Source organism: Syngnathus acus, chromosome 11, assembly GCF_901709675.1.
Source record: "Syngnathus acus chromosome 11, fSynAcu1.2, whole genome shotgun sequence".
Classification (NCBI taxonomy): Eukaryota; Metazoa; Chordata; class Actinopteri; order Syngnathiformes; family Syngnathidae; genus Syngnathus; species Syngnathus acus.
In genome coordinates, this window is record NC_051096.1 from 6,296,645 (window position 1) to 6,319,294 (window position 22,650).

General features: G+C 44.3%; 2 protein-coding genes across 7 annotated transcripts; one reads left to right on the forward strand and one right to left on the reverse strand.

Annotated features, from left to right (window-relative positions):
* The first annotated feature begins 1,054 nt into the window (after nucleotides 1-1,054).
* Nucleotides 1,055-19,961, forward strand: ago2 (argonaute RISC catalytic component 2). Of its 5 annotated transcripts, none has more exons than XR_005099490.1 (20): nucleotides 1,055-1,280; nucleotides 2,177-2,224; nucleotides 2,294-2,474; nucleotides 2,552-2,672; nucleotides 2,742-2,923; nucleotides 3,065-3,201; nucleotides 3,293-3,427; nucleotides 3,509-3,596; nucleotides 3,784-3,931; nucleotides 4,010-4,129; nucleotides 4,211-4,557; nucleotides 4,642-4,826; nucleotides 4,910-5,069; nucleotides 5,152-5,242; nucleotides 5,317-5,511; nucleotides 5,600-5,734; nucleotides 5,813-5,914; nucleotides 6,009-6,208; nucleotides 6,277-6,559; nucleotides 19,547-19,961. XR_005099490.1 is itself a non-coding variant. In XM_037264622.1 (20 exons), exons 1-20 carry the CDS (start codon nucleotides 1,262-1,264, stop codon nucleotides 6,383-6,385), a joined length of 2,631 nt encoding a protein of 876 aa, XP_037120517.1. In that variant the 5' UTR covers nucleotides 1,055-1,261; the 3' UTR covers nucleotides 6,386-8,739. The 5 variants fall into 5 exon arrangements, 3 of the variants coding, with proteins under 3 accessions (XP_037120517.1, XP_037120518.1, XP_037120516.1); XR_005099491.1 differs by having other exon boundaries at nucleotides 6,277-6,507; XM_037264622.1 differs by lacking the exon at nucleotides 19,547-19,961 and having other exon boundaries at nucleotides 4,211-4,351; nucleotides 4,424-4,557; nucleotides 6,277-8,739.
* Nucleotides 12,593-22,368, reverse strand: mpp6b (membrane protein, palmitoylated 6b (MAGUK p55 subfamily member 6)). 2 transcript variants are annotated; one of them, XM_037264652.1, is made up of 13 exons: nucleotides 22,272-22,368; nucleotides 17,233-17,478; nucleotides 16,360-16,460; nucleotides 16,010-16,162; nucleotides 15,781-15,933; nucleotides 15,484-15,711; nucleotides 14,723-14,854; nucleotides 14,548-14,644; nucleotides 14,272-14,340; nucleotides 14,047-14,208; nucleotides 13,782-13,984; nucleotides 13,566-13,694; nucleotides 12,593-13,501 (listed from the first exon to the last, which is right to left on the reverse strand). In XM_037264652.1, exons 2-13 carry the CDS (start codon nucleotides 17,360-17,362, stop codon nucleotides 13,325-13,327), a joined length of 1,734 nt encoding a protein of 577 aa, XP_037120547.1. In that variant the 5' UTR covers nucleotides 17,363-17,478; nucleotides 22,272-22,368; the 3' UTR covers nucleotides 12,593-13,324. The 2 variants fall into 2 exon arrangements, with proteins under 2 accessions (XP_037120547.1, XP_037120548.1); XM_037264653.1 differs by lacking the exons at nucleotides 17,233-17,478; nucleotides 22,272-22,368 and adding an exon at nucleotides 16,968-17,192.
* Nucleotides 22,369-22,650: the final 282 nt, after the last annotated feature.

Below are 22,650 nucleotides of genomic sequence, written 5' to 3' on the forward strand. Positions count from 1 at the left end.
ACAGCGTATTCTGAATCGAGCATTTGTTATTACGAATTCCATACAAAATTATGAAACCTATCCAACGGGTGTAAATTGCTGCAAGGAAAAAATAATGGGACAAAAATGCACCAGGTCCACATTACATTTTGTTTATTTTTTTTCCAGGATCAGTTTGTGCAGTTTCTCATAAAATACAACTCCCACGCAAGCATGATAAGCATGTACAACATATTAACGCACCCTTACCCGTTGATATTACATTTTTAAATGGCCCAAATATGTTTAAATCCCAAAAAAAGGTACAACTCGGAAAATAAGGATGACATGCAGTGGTAAACAGCGGCGACTAGTGTGCAAATTGTGTTACTGCCCATGGTGTCACAGACCCGGATGTCATACATATATTTAAATGATAGATGTATAAGCACGGCTAAAATTGAAATTGTATTGTTTATTTTGCTCTTATTTTTAGTAGAAGTCGTTATTATGTCACAAATACAATCTACATGTTTCAAATATTGTATACAGTACTACATCCGTACTGATCGCTATGACCCGGAAATACTTTTTTGGTGAAAGCGCGCCATTCTTGCTCCCCGAATCATATGCAGTACAGTGAGTTTATTATACTGTATACGTATTAATAAAGTGATGATATTATCTTAGTGGTTGTAACACTGTTACATAAGATGTTAAATGGTGTTAGAAAAATCACAGAATTTGCTTTTGTCTCTTCATCTATGACTAGTGCGTGGCTTGCGTCGGGCGTCATCAGATGAATCACCAAGATAGTTCCCCCCCTCCTGAGAACACAAACGTAAACGCTCCTCTTACAAATGTAAATATCCATTTATCCATTTTTAACACCACTTATCCTGTTCAGAGTCGTATAACAATAAATTGGTGTATATATAGCACAATAGGAAACCGAAAAAAAGGTGTAATGATGGAAGACAAAACAGTTCCGCGTGTGAAAAACGCAACAGGTCGCGCCAAAGAGGGCGTAACCGAAGCCGGAAGTAAGCGCAAGGGTATTCTCTGGTCACCGAGCTCTTTACCATGCTAGCTTCGCACTCAGCTACGGTTTTGTGAGTTGGGGGGATGGGGCCGTGCCGAGGATGATCGACTTCGAATATTTAGCAAATCTAACAATTTCCCAATTTATATTCCCTTATTTTGTACCGAACTACTTTTCCATCACGCATGACTTTCGGTTGGAACTCACCAACTTGAAGTGGAGTATTTTTACGCCCACGACAGTGGTTTAAAAGTCGACAAAATGTATCCCACTGCTGGAGGTAAGTGGTACGAGCTAACACGAGCGTCGGCTAAGTCATAGCTACCAAAAATGAACACAACCGTAAAGATTTTCGGCTTCTACTCAACAACGAGTGAAATTATGATGTTTTGTTAAGATATAGTTCATACAAAATGTTTAATTTCGGCTCAGTATTACGTGCAACAGTAATTGAAGAGCAAGCTTAGCGTGCAACAACAAGCTGCTGTTAGCCAAGTTAGCTTCGAGCCTCGCTCGTTCTCCCAAACTTGGAATCTTTCAAATCTAGTTTGGGACTGGATGTGTAAAAAAGTACTGTAATTATTCGTACGTTTAACATTAGTTAGCGTTTACTAGATCAGTTATGATGTTTGTGTATCGCTGATAAACTTGGTTTGGGGGAATATTTAGCGCCTGATCGTGCCATCTAATCTCATCACCAATCTTAGCTGAGGCAAAGATGTAAATACGCTTATGCTCTATACACTTTAATTAACCCATCTGTCGAAGCAGTGCGTGCATTTTTTTTAAATATAAATAAAGGTTTGATGTAATAGGCTACATTGAAGTTAAGTTGACCTAATTAGTTTAGACCGGTTCTGCTTCATGCGATGCATTCACACCTTCATTGTTATCACGATTTGCAAGGTTTTTTTTTTTTTAGTTGTTTGATAATGTTTGTAAATGCATAATTTGTTGGGAATTACTTTGACATCTTCACTTCTGTATTATCTGGAGGGGAATGGGTGGCTCCCTCTTCTTCAGATTAACAGCTTGCTTTAGTCCTTCTGGACTCGTATTGATAAGCTATCATTTGAAGAGGATACATTTAAAAATGGGACATGTGCTACTCCAAACAAACTTTCTTTCCCTTTTACTTTTCTTTTTTATGTGTAATGTTTTTTTTCTCTTGTTTAGCTACAGAGATGTTTGAGGGGCCTCGTTCTTCTGGGTCAGCCAGCTCTGGTAAGTTCCTTTCAATGCAAGTTGTAATATTTTATTCACTGTCATTCTAACTGTTGCTTTCTGTTGTAGAGCCACCGTCATCCCCAGTGCCAGAATATGTGTTCAAGCCACCCTCGAGGCCCGACTTTGGCACCATGGGCAGGACAATCAAGCTTCAGGCCAATTTCTTTGAGATGGAAATCCCCAAACTGGAAGTGTACCATTATGACATTGACATCAAGCCAGAGAAATGCCCTCGGAGGGTCAACCGGTGCGTGCGAGTTTGTGCTGGCTTGCTTTCAATAATGTTGTCAAAAAATAATTTGTTCCCCCCCCCCCCCCCCTCAGTGAAATTGTGGAGCACATGGTCCAGCACTTTAAAACTCAGATTTTTGGGGATCGAAAGCCGGTGTATGATGGCAGGAAGAACTTGTACACTGCCATGCCCTTGCCCATAGGCAAAGACAAGGTACGTCAGTTTGTCACGACGTCACAATGGTGTGACTTGCAAGAATTTATTCCTTCGTATCCTCCGCAGGTGGAACTGGAGGTGACCATTCCAGGGGAGGGCAAGGACCGCAGCTTCAAAGTATCCATCAAGTGGGTGTCGTGCGTTAGCCTGCAAGCCCTGCACGAGGCGCTGTCAGGGCGGCTACCCAGCGTCCCCTTTGAGACCATCCAAGCTCTGGATGTCGTCATGAGACATTTGCCCTCTATGAGGTACGTCCCAAAATGCCATGCTCAGAACCTAGATCACATTATTACTTGGATCATGGTGGAATTTCTTTAGTTTGTGGTCAGTGTGGGCAAAATACAGTACAGTATCCCTTGATTTTATTTTATTTTTGTCCTTCTTCCTAGGTATACTCCAGTGGGTCGTTCTTTCTTCACTCCCTCAGAAGGCTGTTCAAATCCCCTGGGTGGTGGCAGAGAGGTGTGGTTTGGCTTCCACCAATCTGTCAGGCCTTCGCTTTGGAAAATGATGCTCAATATTGATGGTAAAGTTCCGTCATTGACTCAGTCGTTTTTCTGTATGTAACTTCTGAATGAATTCCCTTTCATTTTTTTTTTTTTTTTTTTGCTTTGCAGTTTCAGCCACCGCGTTCTATAAAGCTCAGCCTGTAATTGAGTTCATGTGCGAGGTCTTGGATTTCAAAAGCATTGAAGAACAACAGAAGCCATTAACAGACTCTCAAAGAGTTAAATTTACCAAAGAAATTAAAGGTAGTGTGCCCATTTTGTTTGCGTATTTTTCTGTGTCTGTCTTACCTTGACTGACAAAATATTTTATGTGACTCCTTGCAGGCCTGAAAGTGGAGATCACACACTGTGGACAGATGAAGAGAAAATACAGAGTGTGCAATGTGACCAGAAGACCTGCCAGCCATCAAACGTAAAATTCATCTTGGATTTTTTTTTTTTTTTAGCCCTTTCTGCTGTGTGTATGCTTTCTTAAATATTTGTCTGCCAGAAACAAACATAATCCTTTCCATAGCAACAGAAAACTGTGACCTCTCATGAATGTAAGGGTGGGTGCAACATTCCCATTTTGAAGTCATGCAAGTCATGCTGTTCCACAGGTTCCCCCTGCAACAGGAAAACGGCCAAACGATTGAATGCACCGTGGCGCAGTACTTCAAAGATAAGTACAAACTCATCCTGCGATACCCCCACCTGCCATGTCTACAAGTTGGGCAGGAGCAAAAGCACACCTACCTGCCTCTAGAAGTAAGCAACCGCCAACGCAGCCAAGTAAGAAGTTCATCCACCTGCTATTTTTCCTCAAGCCTGTCGTTGCGCTTCCAGGTGTGTAACATCGTTGCGGGACAGCGCTGCATCAAAAAACTGACAGACAATCAGACCTCCACGATGATCCGTGCCACTGCTAGATCAGCACCTGACCGTCAGGATGAAATTAGTAAACTGGTGAGTGTGAAAAGTTCCGCGGGAACGGTTCTCGGCATTGTGAACTCCCGTCCTCAACCAATAGCCAATGCTCGTGTCCAGATGCGAAGCGCCAATTTCAACACTGACCCGTACGTCCGGGAATTTGGCGTGATGGTGAGGGACGAGATGACGGAAGTGAACGGCCGTGTCCTCCAAGCACCCTCCATTCTGTATGGAGGCAGGGTATGTCCATCAGCAGTTGTAAGTACAGTGATGGCTAAAGATGGCTTCCGGGGAATATTGCGACATTGTCGCTTTTATTGTCCTTTCCAGAACAAGGCGATCGCCACGCCAATCCAGGGCGTGTGGGACATGAGGAACAAGCAATTCCACACGGGCATCGAAATCAAAGTATGGGCCATTGCGTGCTTCGCGCCACAGAGACAGTGCACTGAACTCCTACTCAAGTGAGTCACATTCATGGAGGATTTGCGTTACGATATGTGGGCGTGTCGAATTCTGAACTGGAAAGAAAAAATTCTCTGTTTCAGAGCATTCACAGATCAGCTCAGGAAGATCTCCCGCGATGCAGGCATGCCCATTCAGGGTCAGCCGTGCTTCTGTAAATACGCGCAGGGCGCCGACAGCGTGGAGCCCATGTTCAGACATCTCAAGTATACGTACCAGGGCCTCCAGCTGGTTGTAGTCATCCTACCAGGGAAGACGCCCGTCTACGGTGAGGGATCCCAAAGCATGTTTGTCCTCCTTGTTTCATTCGTGCAGCGCTGTGTGATCACATTCAATGCAATCGTATTGCAGCTGAAGTGAAACGTGTAGGAGACACAGTCCTCGGTATGGCCACGCAGTGCGTGCAGGTGAAGAACGTCCAGAAGACGACACCGCAGACGCTCTCCAACCTCTGCCTGAAGATCAATGTCAAGCTTGGCGGCGTCAACAACATCCTGCTTCCTCAGGGACGGTCAGTGGAGATGCATCTTGTTACACTGGTACCTCGACTTGCAAGTGCCCCAACATGCAAGTTTTTTTTTTTTTTTTGCTAGGCCGTTGGTGTTTCAGCAGCCTGTCATCTTTCTTGGCGCTGATGTCACTCATCCTCCTGCAGGAGATGGAAAGAAGCCCTCTATTGCAGCTGTAAGAAACGTCTCATCGTTGGCACCCTTTTCATAACCGCATTGCTCAATGGACTACAAAATTGTTGTCCACAGGTTGTAGGCAGCATGGACGCTCATCCCAGTCGATACTGCGCCACCGTTCGTGTACAGCAGCACCGACAGGACATCATCCAAGACCTGGCCACCATGGTCAGAGAGCTGCTTATCCAGTTCTACAAGTCCACCCGCTTCAAGCCCACCAGAATCATCTATTACCGTGATGGCATCTCTGAGGGCCAGTTCAACCAGGTGATGTCATGATACACGATACGAGTAAACAAAAAAATAATAAAACGGTTCAATTTTTGATCTCCTGTCTAATTTTGTCCGCCCACAGGTTCTTCAGCACGAACTGCTTGCAATCCGAGAAGCCTGCATCAAGCTGGAGAAGGACTACCAGCCTGGTATCACCTTTGTAGTAGTCCAGAAAAGACACCATACCAGGCTCTTCTGTACAGACCGAAACGAAAGGGTCAGTATTGTGTCCTTTGACATGTCTTATGTCTTTTAGCAGACACTGAATCATTTTGTTGTTGTTGCTTTTGTGCAGGTTGGAAAGAGTGGCAACATTCCCGCGGGCACAACAGTAGACACCAAAATCACTCACCCATCCGAATTTGACTTCTATCTTTGCAGTCATGCTGGCATACAGGTAAAAGCACTGATTGTATTTTGGTTGCTATTTATTTGCTCTTCTAAGACGCACAAGCAGTTCCTGCTTCAACCCAAATCTGTCCCGACTGCAGGGTACCAGCAGGCCATCTCACTACCACGTGCTCTGGGACGACAATCACTTCTCTTCTGACGAGCTGCAAGTGCTCACGTACCAGCTGTGCCACACATACGTGCGCTGCACCCGTTCCGTTTCCATCCCGGCGCCCGCCTATTACGCTCACCTCGTGGCTTTTCGCGCCCGCTATCACTTGGTGGACAAGGAGCACGACAGGTGAGGATGACAACCAACGTTGGCCGATGAACGCCGTGTGATATTCACTCCTGCATTTCTCACTTCAGTGCCGAGGGTAGTCACACATCAGGTCAGAGCAACGGGCGTGACCAACAGGCCTTGGCCAAAGCTGTTCAGATCCACCAGGACACACTGCGCACGATGTACTTCGCCTGAGAGTTCAGGCCGCCGGGTCGGCGTGGGTGCGACACCCCCCCACCCCCACTGAGGCAACACACTACCTTGCTGTCGGCTGTGTGCTTTTACTGTGTGATGTCCCTTTCTAAAACACCTGGCAGGTACCCGAGCCTAACCCACTGTCTGTAAGTTGCAAAACAAGTCCTCTCTATGGTGAGCTATATATATATATATTTGTATATGTTGTGAGAAAATATGTCGCAAAGTATGAAAGGAATATTATTCCAAATGGTGCTTTATGGATTAGGACAAGCACCTCAACTCCCTCTGTTTTTTTTTTTTGTTTTAAATCCTATTTGAGGGGGCATTTTCATTTGCTCCTCAGATGCATATTATTCAACAGCCAATCGAAGTGCACTCTCAAGAAAGGGTACTTAAAAATGCAAGTGCTTAAGACTTTCACATCAGGCACTATAAGAAAGATGGAAGTGCCATTACGAGACCACCTTCGATCATGTTTGTTTTACTATTTGATCCACGTCTTTTTTCTAGTATTTGTCCCCGGTGGTCATGCTATGCCAAATCTGGGACAATTAACCATTTTAGGTCTTGATATCAACTCTTGAACCGACACTTAGAATATTCCAGGGCTCTTAATATTTTCATAGATACAACATAGCTATCTGTTTTAATGAGGTTTTTTTTCTCGCAACCCAACGGCCGTGCTGAAATCATGTATTGGGACCGGTTCCCAGAAAACATACCTTTTTTTTTTTAGATGTACTCTGAGCCGTGTTTATAAGACGCACGATGTACAAATCAATGCAGGGAGCAGAAACAATCATTTGTTTTGCTCCCTTGTTGTTTTTATAGAATGTTTTTAATTTCAGTTAAACTTTCTAACAAATATGCATGTTTTAGAAACGTAGATTTGTTTTTTTTCCCCCCCCCTCCCATATGTTGGTGCGGCGTTTCCATAGCGATGCATTTGGTACAGTAGCCTCAAAGTTGCAACATTTCCGAGATCAAATTCTTTCTAAAAACAACCGAAAGCATTTTTGTCGCACACCGGCATTGTTTTATGCAAAACGACTTTTCTCTTGAGTCTTTTAATGATGAAGCAACTCAGCTATATTTTGAATAAATCTTCAGTGGAGACTGCCGAAATAGGAAAAAAAGAAATTCAACCGGCCCAAGAGATAATTTTAAGTAACACTATTTGTGTATAGAGTCCAATGAAAATATTCTCTTGCCTTTCAAGACTGTTTACGGTCATTCTATAGACATTTTCTATTGTCCACTTTTATCAAGTTTAAGCTAGCGAATGTTCATTGTCTCGAATGGGGTGGATGTCGTCTCAACTTCGAACTATGCATTGTTTTTAACCACGAGATTTAGCGGAGGGGACATCTCACCTCAATCTGGAGTTTTTTATCGATGTAGATAGCGCATTTAGTAGTTTGGAATCATGTCGCTTTTAGTCGTGTCGCTTTTTTTGCGCGGTCCTTTGAAACGATTTTTATAGCTTGACAATTGGGCCTGCTCTCAGCCAAATAAGATTACAAAAACCTCTCACGATAATGACTCAAAAGCACAAAAAGAACCCTGTGCGAGATGTTTTCACTGTAAACCACCATCACTGGACCGGCCCACGCGTTGTATTTTTAAATTTCTTTTTTTTTTTTTTGACCCCCAGACGTGTGTTTTGGAAGGAAAACAATTGAGACTTGTTCTTCCCATCTTACTAGCAGAAATCCGACTGACTGTGTTTGCGGGGCATTCAGAACACCACGTACTTGATCTTTCCTGTTGATGTCAATCTTGTACTTCTTGGTGCTCGTCTCAAAGCATGTACATGTGGATGCACTTTTGATAGCATAGCATTGGTATGTGCTCCAGTGGATGTGTGTGAGTGTATCTATCTGTGTGAGAGAAACGGGAGTCTTGGCCATATTGTGACACTGGTGTAATTGTACGGAAATGGCCTCGTGTTCTACCTCTTGTTACCTGTTCAAGTGTTATGGTAACATCACACTGCCGGCCATTTCTGCATAATTGCCCCTGCTATCAATCTAAATGGCATTGATTTTTATTTTAGGTGCGTTCTGTTTTTTTTTTTTTTTGTACGTGTTTGTATTGTCATAGTTCAACTCATAATGCGGAGCGGGGTTGTGTTTTTATTTCTTGAAGGGGCTTTAGCATCGAGCTGCACGACCAAATTCTTGAACTGCGTCGCTACTCGCTCACAGCTTTTCCTTTTATCGATTTTTCTCTATGCACAGTGACGCAGAAGTTTTTATTTTCATTTGCCACCCTGATCCATTTCGACACAGGACAATTCAATCATGGCTTGTGAATCATTTTGAAATGAAGTATGCCGCATCAGAGGAAAAGAGAACTGGGATTTATTTTGCTGTAGCTGTCGGACAGAACTCATGACGACACCCTGTGTCCATTCACAGTCAGTTATTTGCATGGCCACAACAATGCCACCTAGCCGTTGGTTGCTCCGCCCCTTGTATACCTCTAGTTTGGCAAACACAAATTTGTAAATTGACTTCAACCCCCTCTCCCCTCATCATTCCATCTATCTGCATCTCTTAACGCAGAGCCATGGCCAGGAAGAGTTTTGATGGGCAGTGTGAAAGTGTCTCTTTTCCAAAAGGGTTTGTACTTGTTTGTCTCGTCTTGGTGTTTGACTTGACCTACTACTATACCAGCACCTTAGAATGCCAGAACGTAATCGCGTTTCCTTTTAAATATATCAAGTCCAACCTTTTGATGATGTTTGTTTTGCACTAAAACAAGAATGGATTTTGTAGCTTCTTGCAGCATTTAGCCTCTTTGTATTGAGAAAGAAAGCAGTCCGTTGGCTTCCTTCGCTGAGCAGGCCCAAGCCAAAAAATAGCCTTAGCCCCGACAGCAACAAACGCAGCCAGCAGTTTTCCCACAAATATCCCGATGCTTTTTCAAATGTTTACCACGTGTGGCGCCTTGCCATTACGACAGCAGAGAAGTTGAATTGGCATTCAATTTAACATGAATTTGATCACCACCACAACCAAATTCAACGAAAATGGCAGCTGGTTAAATGTGGCACAGCTTTGTAAGTCGACAGCCACCAGGGCTGCATACATCCTTTTTTTTTTAATCATTATTTACATTTTGCATACTTTTAATTTAAATGCACATATTCACCTTAGTTGGACTGCTTTGTGGGTGTCCCTTAACTCGGACAGACAGACCAACCCGCTAAACATAAGCTAACCAAAACGTCATTTCCCGATAGCAGCTCTTTGTTACTGGTACAAACGAGTTGGTGTGGACAAGAACATTTTTGTTTAGCAGACTAGCAGGCAGGTTTTGAGCGAAGCTAGAAGGTCTATATATCAATTAGGTGCCCGCGACATTACCGTTGGGTAGTCATTTATCTCCTCTCTGTGCTAGCGCTACAACGCTACGACCCATTTTCCTTGCTTCAGGTAACAATGAATGTATTTATAGCTCCTGTGTGGTTTGTAATATGATGTCGTTTAGCCACCTTTTTACATTTCTAATTAGATTCTCGTGTATGGCCTATTTTTGTATTCCTCTGGGGATTGTTCTCTTATTTATAGGTGATCTTGGTTCTTAAGTCAGATTCATTGTTGACTAGGCGTGCTCCCCCCCCTTTTTTTGCAGAACTATACATTACACGTTTTCGTGTTAGTGGACTCCCACAAGTCCCAGATGGATTTTTATTTTGTATAAGCAGTTTGTGTATGTATGATGGTTGTTTTGGGGGGGTTCTCATTAGCTCTTTTTTTTTTTTTTTTTTTTTTTTGACGTATAGCTTTGTGAAACTTAGCCCGCAGTCTCGATACTGCTGCCCTCTTTAAAAGCTTTGCCCGACTTCTACTCACTTTTATTGTTTTGGTTCACGAGTCACTCTCTTATTATATATATATATTTTATTATTTGGTGATTGTATAACGCCACAGCTTTATTTCCTGTCTGATTGAAACAGCACAACTTGTCGGAAAGTGTCATTCTAGTCCACCCAATTCTCCAAAGCCACATGGTCCTGTTTTGTTCCCCGTCTGGTTGTGTTAATGATTGACTTGAATGTTCAAAGCAGTCAGCACAAATTATAAAAAGACTTCTTTTTTTTTTTCCTTTTTTTTCCCCTCTTGTATTTGAAAAGCATTTTAAGAACCGTGTGGCTTCTTTTTACCAGCGTGGGGGGAAAAATAATAATAACCTACCTCAGAGCATAGTGCGGTGCTAGCTAACATATTAGCCCTGAGTTATAATAACGGAAAGAAAATCCCAAATTGTAGTGAGAAATCCAAGTTTATATCACGTGCGAGAACTGTTAGATTGAAAAGCAAAGCATTGGATATGCGAAGGGACCAAATTTTAAGGGTAGGTGTTTCATACAAGAATGATTTACACTGTAGGTGCAAGTGCCCAATTTTTTTCTTTTACACTTACATTTCAAGTGAAACTTTTCCAACGAAACAACAAGCCCCGCTAGATAAGCAAACAATAATAAACAATATTTCGACCAGATTCAATCTTTTATGTGTTTGTTAAGATGTTGACATATGTTCAGAATTTGATATGTATCAAAATACTAACCACATTTTAATTTCTATTCAAGTCAATTGAGTATTTTGTTTAAGCTATTTATTGTGCAATTTGAAAATAAAATATCAAAATTATCACTTGAACCACACAGTGTAAATCCAACCGGTGACGTGGACATCAGGAGTAATAGAATCACTTTCACCATTACCAATATTCCATTACTGGCCAATCAGCATAAAATGTTGAGACGCTACGACTAACTGACCCTTTAAAATGGAAATCAAACCATACAAAACTGAAGTGACTGCTTAGTCGAAACGAGGCTTCGTGAGTTTTCAAGCTGAATTTTGATGGTGTGTTGTCAATACCAGTCAGTGTTGGTAACCGCCATCTTTTTTATTTTATTTTAACCACCATGTTACAATGAAAAGCTTTCCTGCCGCCACTGTCCAGCCAGTACCGCAATAAAAAACATTTCCGTTTGCTACTCACTACCATGTTCCACAGCCAAGCAATCCATCGTAAACTAACCGCTCAATTCTCCGAGTCCCGCTGCCGGTCTGCCGTTTTTTTGTTTTCTTTCCTAGACGCGGCAATTCTGGCCCATAAATGCTGCATATAGAACGATCAGTATTTGTGTTTTGCACTTTCGAAGCAGTCTCCAACACGGCCCGCTTGAAGTCGGCCTCAACGTAACGAAAGAACTGACGAGGTATTTGATGCTCTCAGTAGGAAAATGAATTTTCATCGAATAAAATAAAGTCGCAATATGATGATATATATACAGTATATATAAATCTATACATCCATTCATGAAGTACCTCATAAGCCTGATATATGCTGCATTGACTTATTTCTTTAGTGTACTTCATTATGTCCAATAAAATTCCAAATACTCCCCCCACCCCACCCCCGTGGGGAGGTTTAAATCCAACAGGTTGTGGCGCATTACTTTTCGACGACAATCACTCTTCTTAATTGAGAAACTAAACTCCATTTTGTGAGAAATATTTCAAGGCTGCTTCCTAATCGCTGCCATAAAGTACCATTGAAAATGTGGTGAAATAGTGTCTAAACATTTCATCAACATAAAAAAAATAGATTAAAAACAGCCTTTGCAGCCATGTTGATTTAAACCTCCCTTCATTTGTGTGTTCTATTGTATTATCTTCTCCCTTCTTTCAACCATGACATGCCAAAAGTGAATTTGCAGTCATTCCTATTCTGATATAGGGAGGGAGGGACGGAGTGGGGTCTTTATATATTGCTCATTTTCAATTCCTTCATCCACTTGCTAAGCTCCTTTTTCGGGGTGTTGTAAAGTTTGTAAAGCTTTTGATTTCTGTCGTGTATTTTATTTTTTTTTTTGGTCAATGCTTACAGAACACAAGACATGCTGTAAAACCCTGTTAGGACACAATGTGAATACGCATCACTTCATGTAGTTCTCTCTTTGGCTTAACTGTAAGTTACATTAATAAAAAGGCAAAAAAAATGCGAAAAAATTAGAACGTTGGAAATTTTTCTTTTATCTAAATGTGCCATCATTTTGGTGCTTTTATTTTAGGTTAGTCATTTTCCCCCTCTTCTAGTGTTGCACTAATATTAATATTTGTTGTATTTTTTCAGCCAAACCTCTCCCCAAAATGCTTAGTTGATTTATTGTTAACAATAAAATAACAATGAAATGCAATCACTTTTATTCATCTTAAATTTGAAGATAAAAATGTAGAAACAAATCTTTTGACATGGGATGATGTATGAAAACAGGTTCAGCAGGCAGCAGGTTTTCTACATTGTGGCACCGGGATCGAAAAAGCGATGAAAAATGTAACTAGTTACAATAAATAGACGTACACGTAACTGAACTGATTTTCTGCGGTCTAAAAGAGCTTTGCCGTTAAGGTTGTAGTGTCGAACTTAGAACACGTTGGCTTGAAGTTGAGGCCAGTGTGAAGGTCATGTGCTTCAGACAGACAAGCAGGCAGAATGGTTGCTGACAACAAAAGAAGACTTCAAAACTACGACGACATTGAACTACAAAAAATATAAACAGTGTTTGATCATGAATTACGATTTACACACCAAAAAAAAACGCCTCCTAGTATCGCCAGTGATTTGAAATATGCTAATGTTAACACAGGTTGATGAGACATGGACTGCTAGCTGAAACAAAGGAACAAAAAAACGACGATAAACGAATGCGCCTTATCCTTTTTCGCCGCACATTATAAAGATCTTTCATAAAAAGTTACAAAATAAATAAGCATTCTTTCCCTTTGAGTCGAAGTAGAAAAAAAGTCGCGAGCCCCAGAAGACGGCTAGTGTTCAAATTTAGCAGGAGTATTTGTAGCTCTGGGTTCTCCTCGTCTTCTTCCTCCTTTTCGGCCCGGTTACGCTTGGGGGTCTTCAGTATACCCAGTTCACGGGGACCCACTGAGATTCAGTGCGCAGTTTGTCCACGGCGGCCTGTAACGTGTCGAAGGCTTTGTCCAGGTTGTCGTTGGTGATTATTAGGTCAAAGTAGTGGCCGTAAGCCCTGTGAATGCGCGCGCTCTCGTCCACCGTCTTCTTGAGGTCCACATCCTGCCCAGGGAAATAAAGATGTCAAGAAAAAGTTTGCTAGCGCCTTCAATTGGGTTTTGTGTACCGTGAGCTGTTTGGTGGTGAGGCCCGCGTCCACGACGGCTTTGTGCATGCCCTTGAGGGTGTCGAAATCTGGCGCGGCGATGAACACCACGTAAGGCATGAACTCTGCAGTTTTCAGGACCTTCAGAGCCTGAAACAGGAAGTGACATCACATTTTGAGGAACCGCGAAATGAATGTTATGATGGAAACGCTGTGTGGGACATTGTGATTTCTGACCTGCGGGTTGACGTCGAGGATGCACGTCCGCCCAGCGTCCACCACTTCGTGGATGGACTCCATCTTGGTGCCGTACAGGTTGCCGTCGTACTCGCCGTGCTCCAGGAAGCGGCCGGCCTTCACGTCCACTTCCATCTCCGTCCTGGAGGTGAAGTGGTACGAGTTGCCGTCCAGCTCCTCGTCGCGGGGACGCCGGGACGTGTCTTAACAATAATTAGATTAAGTCGAGGTGTTCAACTAAAGATGCTGAGTGCCGATGACGTACATGGTATGGTGGTTCCGAAGCGACTGGGCTGAAAGATCATCAGCCGGTTCTTGAGGCTCCGTCGGCCCACGCCTTGAGCACCAATCAGAACTAACGTCTTTCTTTGGAATGGAGGAACCTTGGCCACTTCTTCGTAGATCTGCAGCTCGTGTCTGTCAAACTCTATTTCACAGCATTCGTATTAGGGTCAAGATCCTGATCAATCGAGGATGAGACAAGCCTGACCTGCATTCTTGGCGGTCAGATACATCATCTTTTTCTTCTTCTTCCCAGCAATGGTGCCACAAAGGATGCCTGGAAAAGCACGGATGACTTTGAAACCTCTTGCATGGTCTTGCTTGTGCAACATTTGGCCACTAGGAGGCAGGCTGGACCACTTTTAAACATTAAGTACCTCAGCAGGGCCAACCTGACTCACCAGATGGCCCGCTTCGCTAATCCGACAGTTTTTTATGAAACGTGCCTCTGTCAAATGATTGTGATGTCACTTGAACGTCTAACCTGATCCATCAAAGTCCCGAGGAACAAAAGCTTTCCTCTTCTCTTCCAAGAACTGACTGGGTATCAGCCCTGTTGCCCCACCCACCACATGACAAGCCTACGAGACATTACCAAACACATTGCAGCGGTCGGTCATCTTCTAACACTTGGAAATGGAAATGGATGGAAACCTCACCTGCCACCAGTTGGGATCTTCTCGATTGACAATCTGAAGCACGTCACCTCGTTTGAACGCCATGCCGGCCTCTCGGCAAGGGATCAGGTTGTCGTTGGCCGGGTCGTAATCAAAGTAGGGCCGCACGTAGACCTGTTGGAAGTGATTACAGAGATGTTCACGCTGCGTTAAGAGTAGCGGCTTTGCCAGGAAGTGTAAGCCCTCTGTGTGATTTAATTAGACGAGTGGCAAGAGGAAGCAGTAAAAAACATTCCGTGAAAAAAAGAAAATCACCCCAAGCAAGATAGCACTATCGTTTGTTTTGCGTTGCATAATGTAGCCTACTTGGGAGACCCAAGGCCTCCAAAAATAGACAGTTAAGGCTTAAGTTTGCTCTTTTGACCATGTAATTGATAGCACGCCCCTCAGATAAGTTGTCACGCCAACTCAACTTGCAGTCATGATGAAACCGTGAGCAGTCTTAGATTGATATTTGATAAGTAACCTCTGCCATTTTTTCTTCTTCTTCTTGCCGGTATATCTGATCGCAAGTATACTGGCGCCTGCTATTTACAGTCCAAACGTTTGGTGTTTACACCTCCCATTAGTTCCTTGAAGAATTGCTGAGCATCAATAAAAACACGGGCCAGTGGAAAATGTTCCCAGATGTGAGATCATGTGACCCAGTTAGGAAGTGGAGTGTTATTAATAGACTTCATGAAGGGATTGTGGCGGTGCTTGTGGTATCATTGATATCAGTCATGATATCAGCCAATGTGTACCTGCGGGGGTGCAGGGGCGTCGCGATAGCTCGGGAGTATCTTCAGGGTGATCCCGCCGCTGCAGTCTTTGAGCATTTCCTGTAGCTCGGTGGGATTGTTGCCCACGTCCTTGCCGTTCACTTCCTTGATTATGTCGCCTACGTGGAGAAGTCCTTGCCTGTCAATCATGCCGCCATGAAGGATCCTGGCAATCACCAGGTCGTCTTTCTCCACGCGAAAGGTGACGCCCTGAAAGCGAGACGAAGTTTGCTCGCACATCAAAATTCCGCGCTTTGGCGTCACGAGGATTTTGCTCACCAGGGGCTCGCCGGCCTTCTTCCGGATGCCGATCATGCGCACGGCGTCTGCCTGCATCAGAGCGCTGTTCACCGCCGCGTCATTTGACATCTCGGCAGGGGGCGGGACTTCGTAGCATTTGGAGGCCACCATGTCGTGTGCCTCCAGAAGGGACTGAGGAGTACAGGATCAACGGAAAGGGAGATGATGTCACATGTAACCTACAAACACACTTTGGGCTTCAGCTCACCTTAAAGTGCGGCTCCTGCAAGATCCTCGACAGCTCGGCCGCGCTGTCGTCTCTGACTTTCAGGCCGCTGATGTCGCTGATGATCTCCGTCACCAGCTCCATATTGTTGTCCTGCACCGCCTCCAGCTTGACCTCTTCCAGCTGTTCATGAGCCTGGGAGAGATACACAAGGCTCTTGTTGATGTTCTTGCTTTGCTATTGTGAAGTCTTGGAATGTTGCCTTGGAAGACTAAGTCTCCGATCACGGAGCATTCACTTGATTAAGCCTTACACACCTTCAAGCGTCTCCTCAACTACATCTGTGTGTGTGTGTGTGTGTGTCTGCGTGCTACCTTAACCAGGGAGCTTACAATGGGGCTTTCCATGATACCGCGTAGGAAGAGAAGGTCGATGTCCTTGGCGCCCCCGGAGACGGGAAGCTCACCTAGATTATCCAACACTTCCTGCATGGCTGTAGTGACAAAGAATTTGAGTTAGCCAAGTTTGAAAAGCAAACAGTACATATCGTTCGTCCACTTAAGCCACACTGTAGGAACTTTTGTTTTCAGAACTAGACCAGGCATGAAACAGGAGGTGTCCGTTATGAATCATCTCAGTCAGTCACTAAACCGGTTACTGGTGGTGGAGGTGGTGAAAAACAATTTCCTATGCGATGCATTCAGAAAAGATGGAAGCGTAATATCCTATTCGGATATACCTGTCAAAGAGGTATTTATTTACTTTTTTTTTCCAAACATGGCGCCAACACTAGACTACGCACAATCATGACGCTGCAAGCCGCTCATTCATTTACAATTACCAAGAATACAACCCGTAATTTACTAGGCCATCCTGCAAATGTCGACTTATGAATAAAGTTGCAGACCAATCGTCGATTTTTAAAATGACAGATGAAGTTTGAAAGTAACACACGTTGAGAATTTGAGTATTTGTGTAATCTCTCACGACCTTTACCCACTCGGTCAACGTCAGTGTGTCCTTGACCACAGGAATGTTTGCGGGTCTCATCCTGTCGTCTGCCACGTGGACTCTAAACTACACTTTTCATTCAAACAAAGAGCCACTGGGTGTTCCCTCTCCAAATGTGCCTCTCGAAAGGCAACATTCCAATTTCTGTCATTATGTTGAATGAAAAGAAAACATTAGCCAGATGATTCAAATCAAATGTTTGAAGTGTAGGAACGTTTTCTCGATGATTGGCTACGTCCCTCCAAGTTGCTCACCTCCAGATGCAACCGCTTCCTGGTTGGCTACGGCGGGCACGCCCACTCCAAGCGGCGGCGGCGTCACCTCTTGCGCCTCCTCCTCCTCTTCCGTCCGCGCCACATTGGTATCCTCCATGGCCGTGACCATTGCCGAGCCCTCCTTCCTTCTTCCTCCTCCCCGATGCCACAAGTATGCAAACCGGCTAACCGCTAGTCGTTGTGCAACTCCTTTCCGTCCGACTGCTCAGCCTTGTATGTGCAAGACTAGGGGAGCAGAAAGAGAGTTTTTTGGTGACCCTAAACTATGAGGTGTGAAGAGGCTGTAAGCTGGATGGTGCACACAGATGTGCTCAATGCTTGTCAGTCTCCACCTCTTTTAATACCCTGCCTTCCCAAAAGCCCCCCCGGCCCCCCTCCCACCACTCATGCGCCTTTATAATCCCACAATCCTCTCCTGTGCCCCCCGTCGTTTGCCCTTTCGACCCCCAAAAATTCAGGTGCTGTGCCTACTTGTCTAGACATAGTGCCCCCACCACCCCCATCACACACACACTGCATATGCTGTTATGTAAGTAATCTTACATAAGTGTTGGGGGGGGGTCGACCCTACATTCCCAGTCTCCTCCACTTTTTCTCCCATGCATGCTGCGTTGGGACCCCCGTCGAGTTTCTGCCTCTTGTTATGTCAGGAGATGCTGACAGGATAATGAGGCTGCATTTTTGAAACACACTCGAAGGCAGGGAGTGTGTCCAAATCAGTTGATCTTTTTAACGCTATCATTTTTCACGTCGATTGTGCTATGCTTGAACTCGGGTTGCTGAAGTAACGTCAATAATTGACATAGCATTGAATTTGCACTTATATCAGTGGAATCTCATCCAACCAGTTTGCAATCGGTTTTGTTTATTGAAGCCTTTTTTTTTTACGAGCTGAGATGTGTCGAGTCGACTGATTGCGCTCTGCGGATCATCAAAACAAGCAAAACAACCAACTACTTGTCCTGAGGAGAATTCTTAACATGCCTTGCCACTCTTGTTGTATGCTTCTTATTCCAACCATGTTGTCGAGCTAGTTTAAAGATCTAAGGTGGTGTCCTACTGGGATCAGATTGTTCTTACCAAACGGCCAGAAAAAAGTGATACTACGAATTGGATAACATGAATGTCCATTCATTGTTTTGTCCAACTTTATATTTCCAAGCAAAGCGATGTCAACTCAATTCAACCCTTTTAGAGCCCCTCCCATGCGGACACAGCTGTGCACCAAGCAGGGCCGCAGGATTTAATCCAGCCTCAATTTGACCAGCCCCTCCTCCCTCGGATTTTAATCCGTCCACAAAAGCACAGGATTACAAATCTCTGTTTGCCTCGCTCGCTGGAGCCAATGCTAGCTAGCAATGTTTACTTAGCCTACTTGCGGCGACCGGCTTCTCACAAGTCGCCACCTGCACAGACAGAGAGGTGTTCAGTGGGCCCATCCAAACACAATCCATAAAACCTAATTGTCCTGTCTCCTCACATCCACTTGGCTCTTTTGTCTTATGGACGAACGACTCTTTCCGTCTCTCAGCCTCTGTTTATTGCAGGACCGAAGGCTGCTATGATTGCATTCGGACATTCCGAGCGATTGAGTCGTCCCGCCTTGTCGAGAATCCCGCGTCGCCACGTAGCAAACCACTCGAGACTTATGTGATCACATTATCGGAATGTCAAATAAACAGCAGAATGTATCATTCTAGCTGCTTCCTAGTACAAGTTCACGTCAAGTCTTGTGATGACTTCACTGCTCAACTTGGAGGTGATTAAACCTTCATTGAGAGAGCGAGAGGTCGATTCATTACGCAACAAGCAGGCTCGCCACACTTGCTGGAAGTGAACGGTAGCCCTTGGAAGTATGTTAATGGAGGGGAAAGCCACCAGGGGTTAAGTCTTTACCAAGTCATCCGCACCAAAAAGCGGCGGTGGGGTGGGGGCAAGCACAAGGCCCGACAATAAGCAGGAGCAGACAAAAGAGGTGAAGAAAGAGAAGGATAGTTTGCAAACCTGATGTCAAAGGAATGTATGAAAAGGGATACAATTTTCAAGGAGACTGTGCATCTACTTTAAAAAAAAAAAAGTATCTGCATTCAGATGATTGTATTCATTGCACCCACTTGATAAAATACAATTGAATAAATTCAACACACTGCTTCTTCCAGTGTCGCAACACAACCGTTTGACCTCACAATACCTTCCAAGATCTTAAAAAAATGAGACGTGGGCTCAAAACACATTCACAGGACTCCTCTTTTGTCCTGTCACAACCTCGCCTCATTCCCCGCCCCTTTGACAGGAAGCGATCACTCAAAGGCTATCTGCGATTGGCCAGCCCAGCGGCAAGAATAAAAGCACTCAGAGTTGCCAAGCAGTCAGCCCGTGGATGAGGGATTAGAAGAGATGAGAATATATTTTCATACTTACGCCCCACACATGTAAAATTCAAAACCGACATCAGCAGGCGGTGTCATTTCAAATCCCCCTTGCACGAAACCCAACTTCATTTTTTTTGTATTCCTAGCCTGACATCAGCTTCTACTCTCCTTTTGCACATCAGATAGGGCTGGGGGGCACCATGCTCTCAAAGCAGCTGTCACTCCTGCTTCCTCGCAATGAAGTGACAATCACAAAGCAGGTCAGGGAGCTCTGCGCCGCCCAGGAGTCCAGATGTCGCTCCGGGGGGTTTGGTCCAGGAGGAGCAATTAGAAACTTGCCTGTGTGTTGTAGAGCTAGCCTATAACACTCAGTGGTCCACAATATTAGGCACACCTTAAACTCAGTCAAGCCTGAGTATTATCATCATCATCAGAAGACGCAGATGTAGCTACGCTGTATAATATCTGACTTTTGACTCCTCCCACCTGACCGCCCTTTACCGCCTCCACACCAAACCCTATGTAGGTCACTGTACGGGTTAACGCGGCCGCGCAGTAAGAGGATTACGCCGTCGCCCCCAAGATGGCCGCCGTTGCAAAAGATAATAATCATCATAAGTACTGCACGTTAACCGGTTATCTCTAGTGCATCGGTGATAATGGAATTATGTGTAGCAAAATGGCGTCCGGTTTTATTCAAAAGATAATGAAAACGTCATAGAAAAGGCTTAGGCCCGCCGAACTCATTTGAATTGATGTTTTCTCCTCCGAGAGACACATTGATCAAAACGTTCTGACATAACTAAAAATGACCTCATTCTCCTTGGTCTCATTGCCGCTGATGGAGAGCGTGCTCTTGCGCCGCTCGTGACGATCTAATCATGCTCCACTTTTGCTTTGCCACGAAACCCAGCCTGAGCCTCTTGTCTGGTTGTATGAAATAAAATCAGAATTAACCTGAGATCGATTGCCACATATTTGGGTTGTATTTCTTCGCAGTGGCCCTTTAAGATCACAGCCATCTATGAAAACTGGTGAATCAGCACAATAACATGCCGCAGTTCTTTTCATTTCACTCTGGTTTCTACTTAGCGCTCCGTCATCGGAACTTGACAAATTCACTTTGAGCCCGGCTTCCTCAGTCACATGTGTTTTTGGGGCAGTTTCAGACACTCCATAATTACCACTACTGGGAGTCAGTGATGCGTTAACAGGATGGGGAGGAGCAAGGCAAGGAGCACCGATGATACATGTTCGTCACTCCTGTTATGCCTTTTGTGTTTTGGGCCTTTTATCTGGGTCAATATCACTGTAAAGTCTCCTCAGTCATTCAAATGTAGCTGAATAATGGTCTTTGACCTTCACCAAAATTTCAACACAAGTGCACGTGGGTTGAGAAGTCCGGTCTCATTCCACCCCTGCAGAACAATAAAGGTCATGCAGGATCCTGGCACAGGTCATTATTGTCTTCCCTGAGACTCCTATACCCTAATGCACTGTCTGCACTCCTTCCTCCACTCTATTAGATTCGGCTCATCAGATTTGACGATTGTAAGATCGAAGGGAAGACGAGAAGCCTCGTGTATTTCAGAGTACAAGCGGCCGGCCCCTCCTTGGTTTAGTGTGGTTCCGGAAGGATCCCCGAGGATGCTGCCTATCTAAATGGGCTTCCCTCGTCACGTGAGGCCGGCCGGGCTAAACGGCTTATAAAAAGGTTGTCAAATGCTCCATTGCTGCCCGCAGCCCACAACGGACCGTTTCCTGGACGCTGATATGAATTAGACCTGACATCTTGTTAGTCAATTTACCTTTTCAGGGAAGAGTGAAACACACACTTTTTTTGCTTTGTATTGTGAGAGTCTGAGACAAGAAGAAAATACAGAACAAAAGTTGCAGACGGACTTTCAGCCGTTTACTATACAATCCAAACAATTGAACAAAAAGAGAACACTTGCAGGCAGTTACAGTTGGTCAAAACTCACATCAATAGCTCGCAGAGACAAAACTGCCATGTCACTGATGTTACTCCCTAGGCCACGCCCCCTTTAAGGCTCACAGGTCAAGCAAACAGTTATTGGGACCTCCGGCTTGACCCAATGTACAGCAAAAGCCTTTTCACGCTGCACTTAGCACCCCCAGCCCCCCTCCCTCACCCCAGGGTGCTTTTTGGGGGCTGGAACAGATGAATGGAATTTCATGATACACAAGTAGTCTGAGTTACAAGTTTGGTCCCAGAACAAATTACACTCGTAAATCAAGATACAAATGCATGCAGATTAAAGTTAGTTGGAAACTTTCAAAATGTGAAATTTATATATTAGTTGTCTCATGTCTGTGCAACCAGAAGAATATTTATTGTCCATTTATTGTCAGAACGATGCTGCCTTTTTATGTATTGCATGCATCTCGTGCGGCCATTTTTAACTTATTTATTGCAAGTACGACACCGCGTTGCACCGCACGGAGAAATCTAAGGGTCACATCCATCCGTGTCCCACAATAGGAGCCCGCGTGCCGCATACTGACAGCTGCTCACGCGACCTACCAACCCACCCCTAGAACTCTTCACGCACGATAGTCTTAATCTTATTCCAATTCAAAGGGAGGAATCCACTCAAATGAAGGCGTGCAAAAGCAATTTCTTACCTTTAACGGGCGTGTGAAATAGCAGATGCTCGCCGAAATGTCCCGGGTGGACACTGAAGACCCCCCTGAGCTGTCTCCGTCCTGGTCCCGCAACAGACTGGCAAGAGAACACGGTGCCAATCACGCATATAGGCCCCGCCTCCCGCGTGACGTCACAAAACACGGACCAATAGCAGCTGAAGTTCAACCCTCATTCAATAAGTACTGTTTTTTGGTTTTAATCACGCTTTCGTTCATTCAATACTGTGTTTGCATTCAAAAAAAAAAAAACATCTTAGGAACGAGTATGCATTTGCTGCTAATGTGATAAAAGGGTTTAAAGCTCAAAAAGATTTTATAAGTAAAATCCATGATTCGTTGCGTCTCGTTAACTTGTCTA

What these genes read in the sequence shown, in the direction of transcription:
- ago2 (XM_037264621.1), top strand. An exon ending in TGCCCTCGGAGGGTCAACCG is followed by an intron (nt 2,475 to 2,551) that starts GTGCGTGCGAGT and finishes CCCCCCCCTCAG; the next exon opens with TGAAATTGTGGAGCACATGG. An exon ending in AGACATTTGCCCTCTATGAG is followed by an intron (nt 2,924 to 3,064) that starts GTACGTCCCAAA and finishes CCTTCTTCCTAG; the next exon opens with GTATACTCCAGTGGGTCGTT.
- mpp6b (XM_037264652.1), bottom strand. Translation starts at nt 17,362, where the DNA reads ATGGTCACGGCCATGGAGGATACCAATGTGGCGCGGACGGAAGAGGAG. An exon ending in TCTGACCGCCAAGAATGCAG is followed by an intron (nt 14,209 to 14,271) that starts GTCAGGCTTGTC and finishes GCTGTGAAATAG; the next exon opens with AGTTTGACAGACACGAGCTG. An exon ending in TCACCACCAAACAGCTCACG is followed by an intron (nt 13,502 to 13,565) that starts GTACACAAAACC and finishes TTCCCTGGGCAG; the next exon opens with GATGTGGACCTCAAGAAGAC.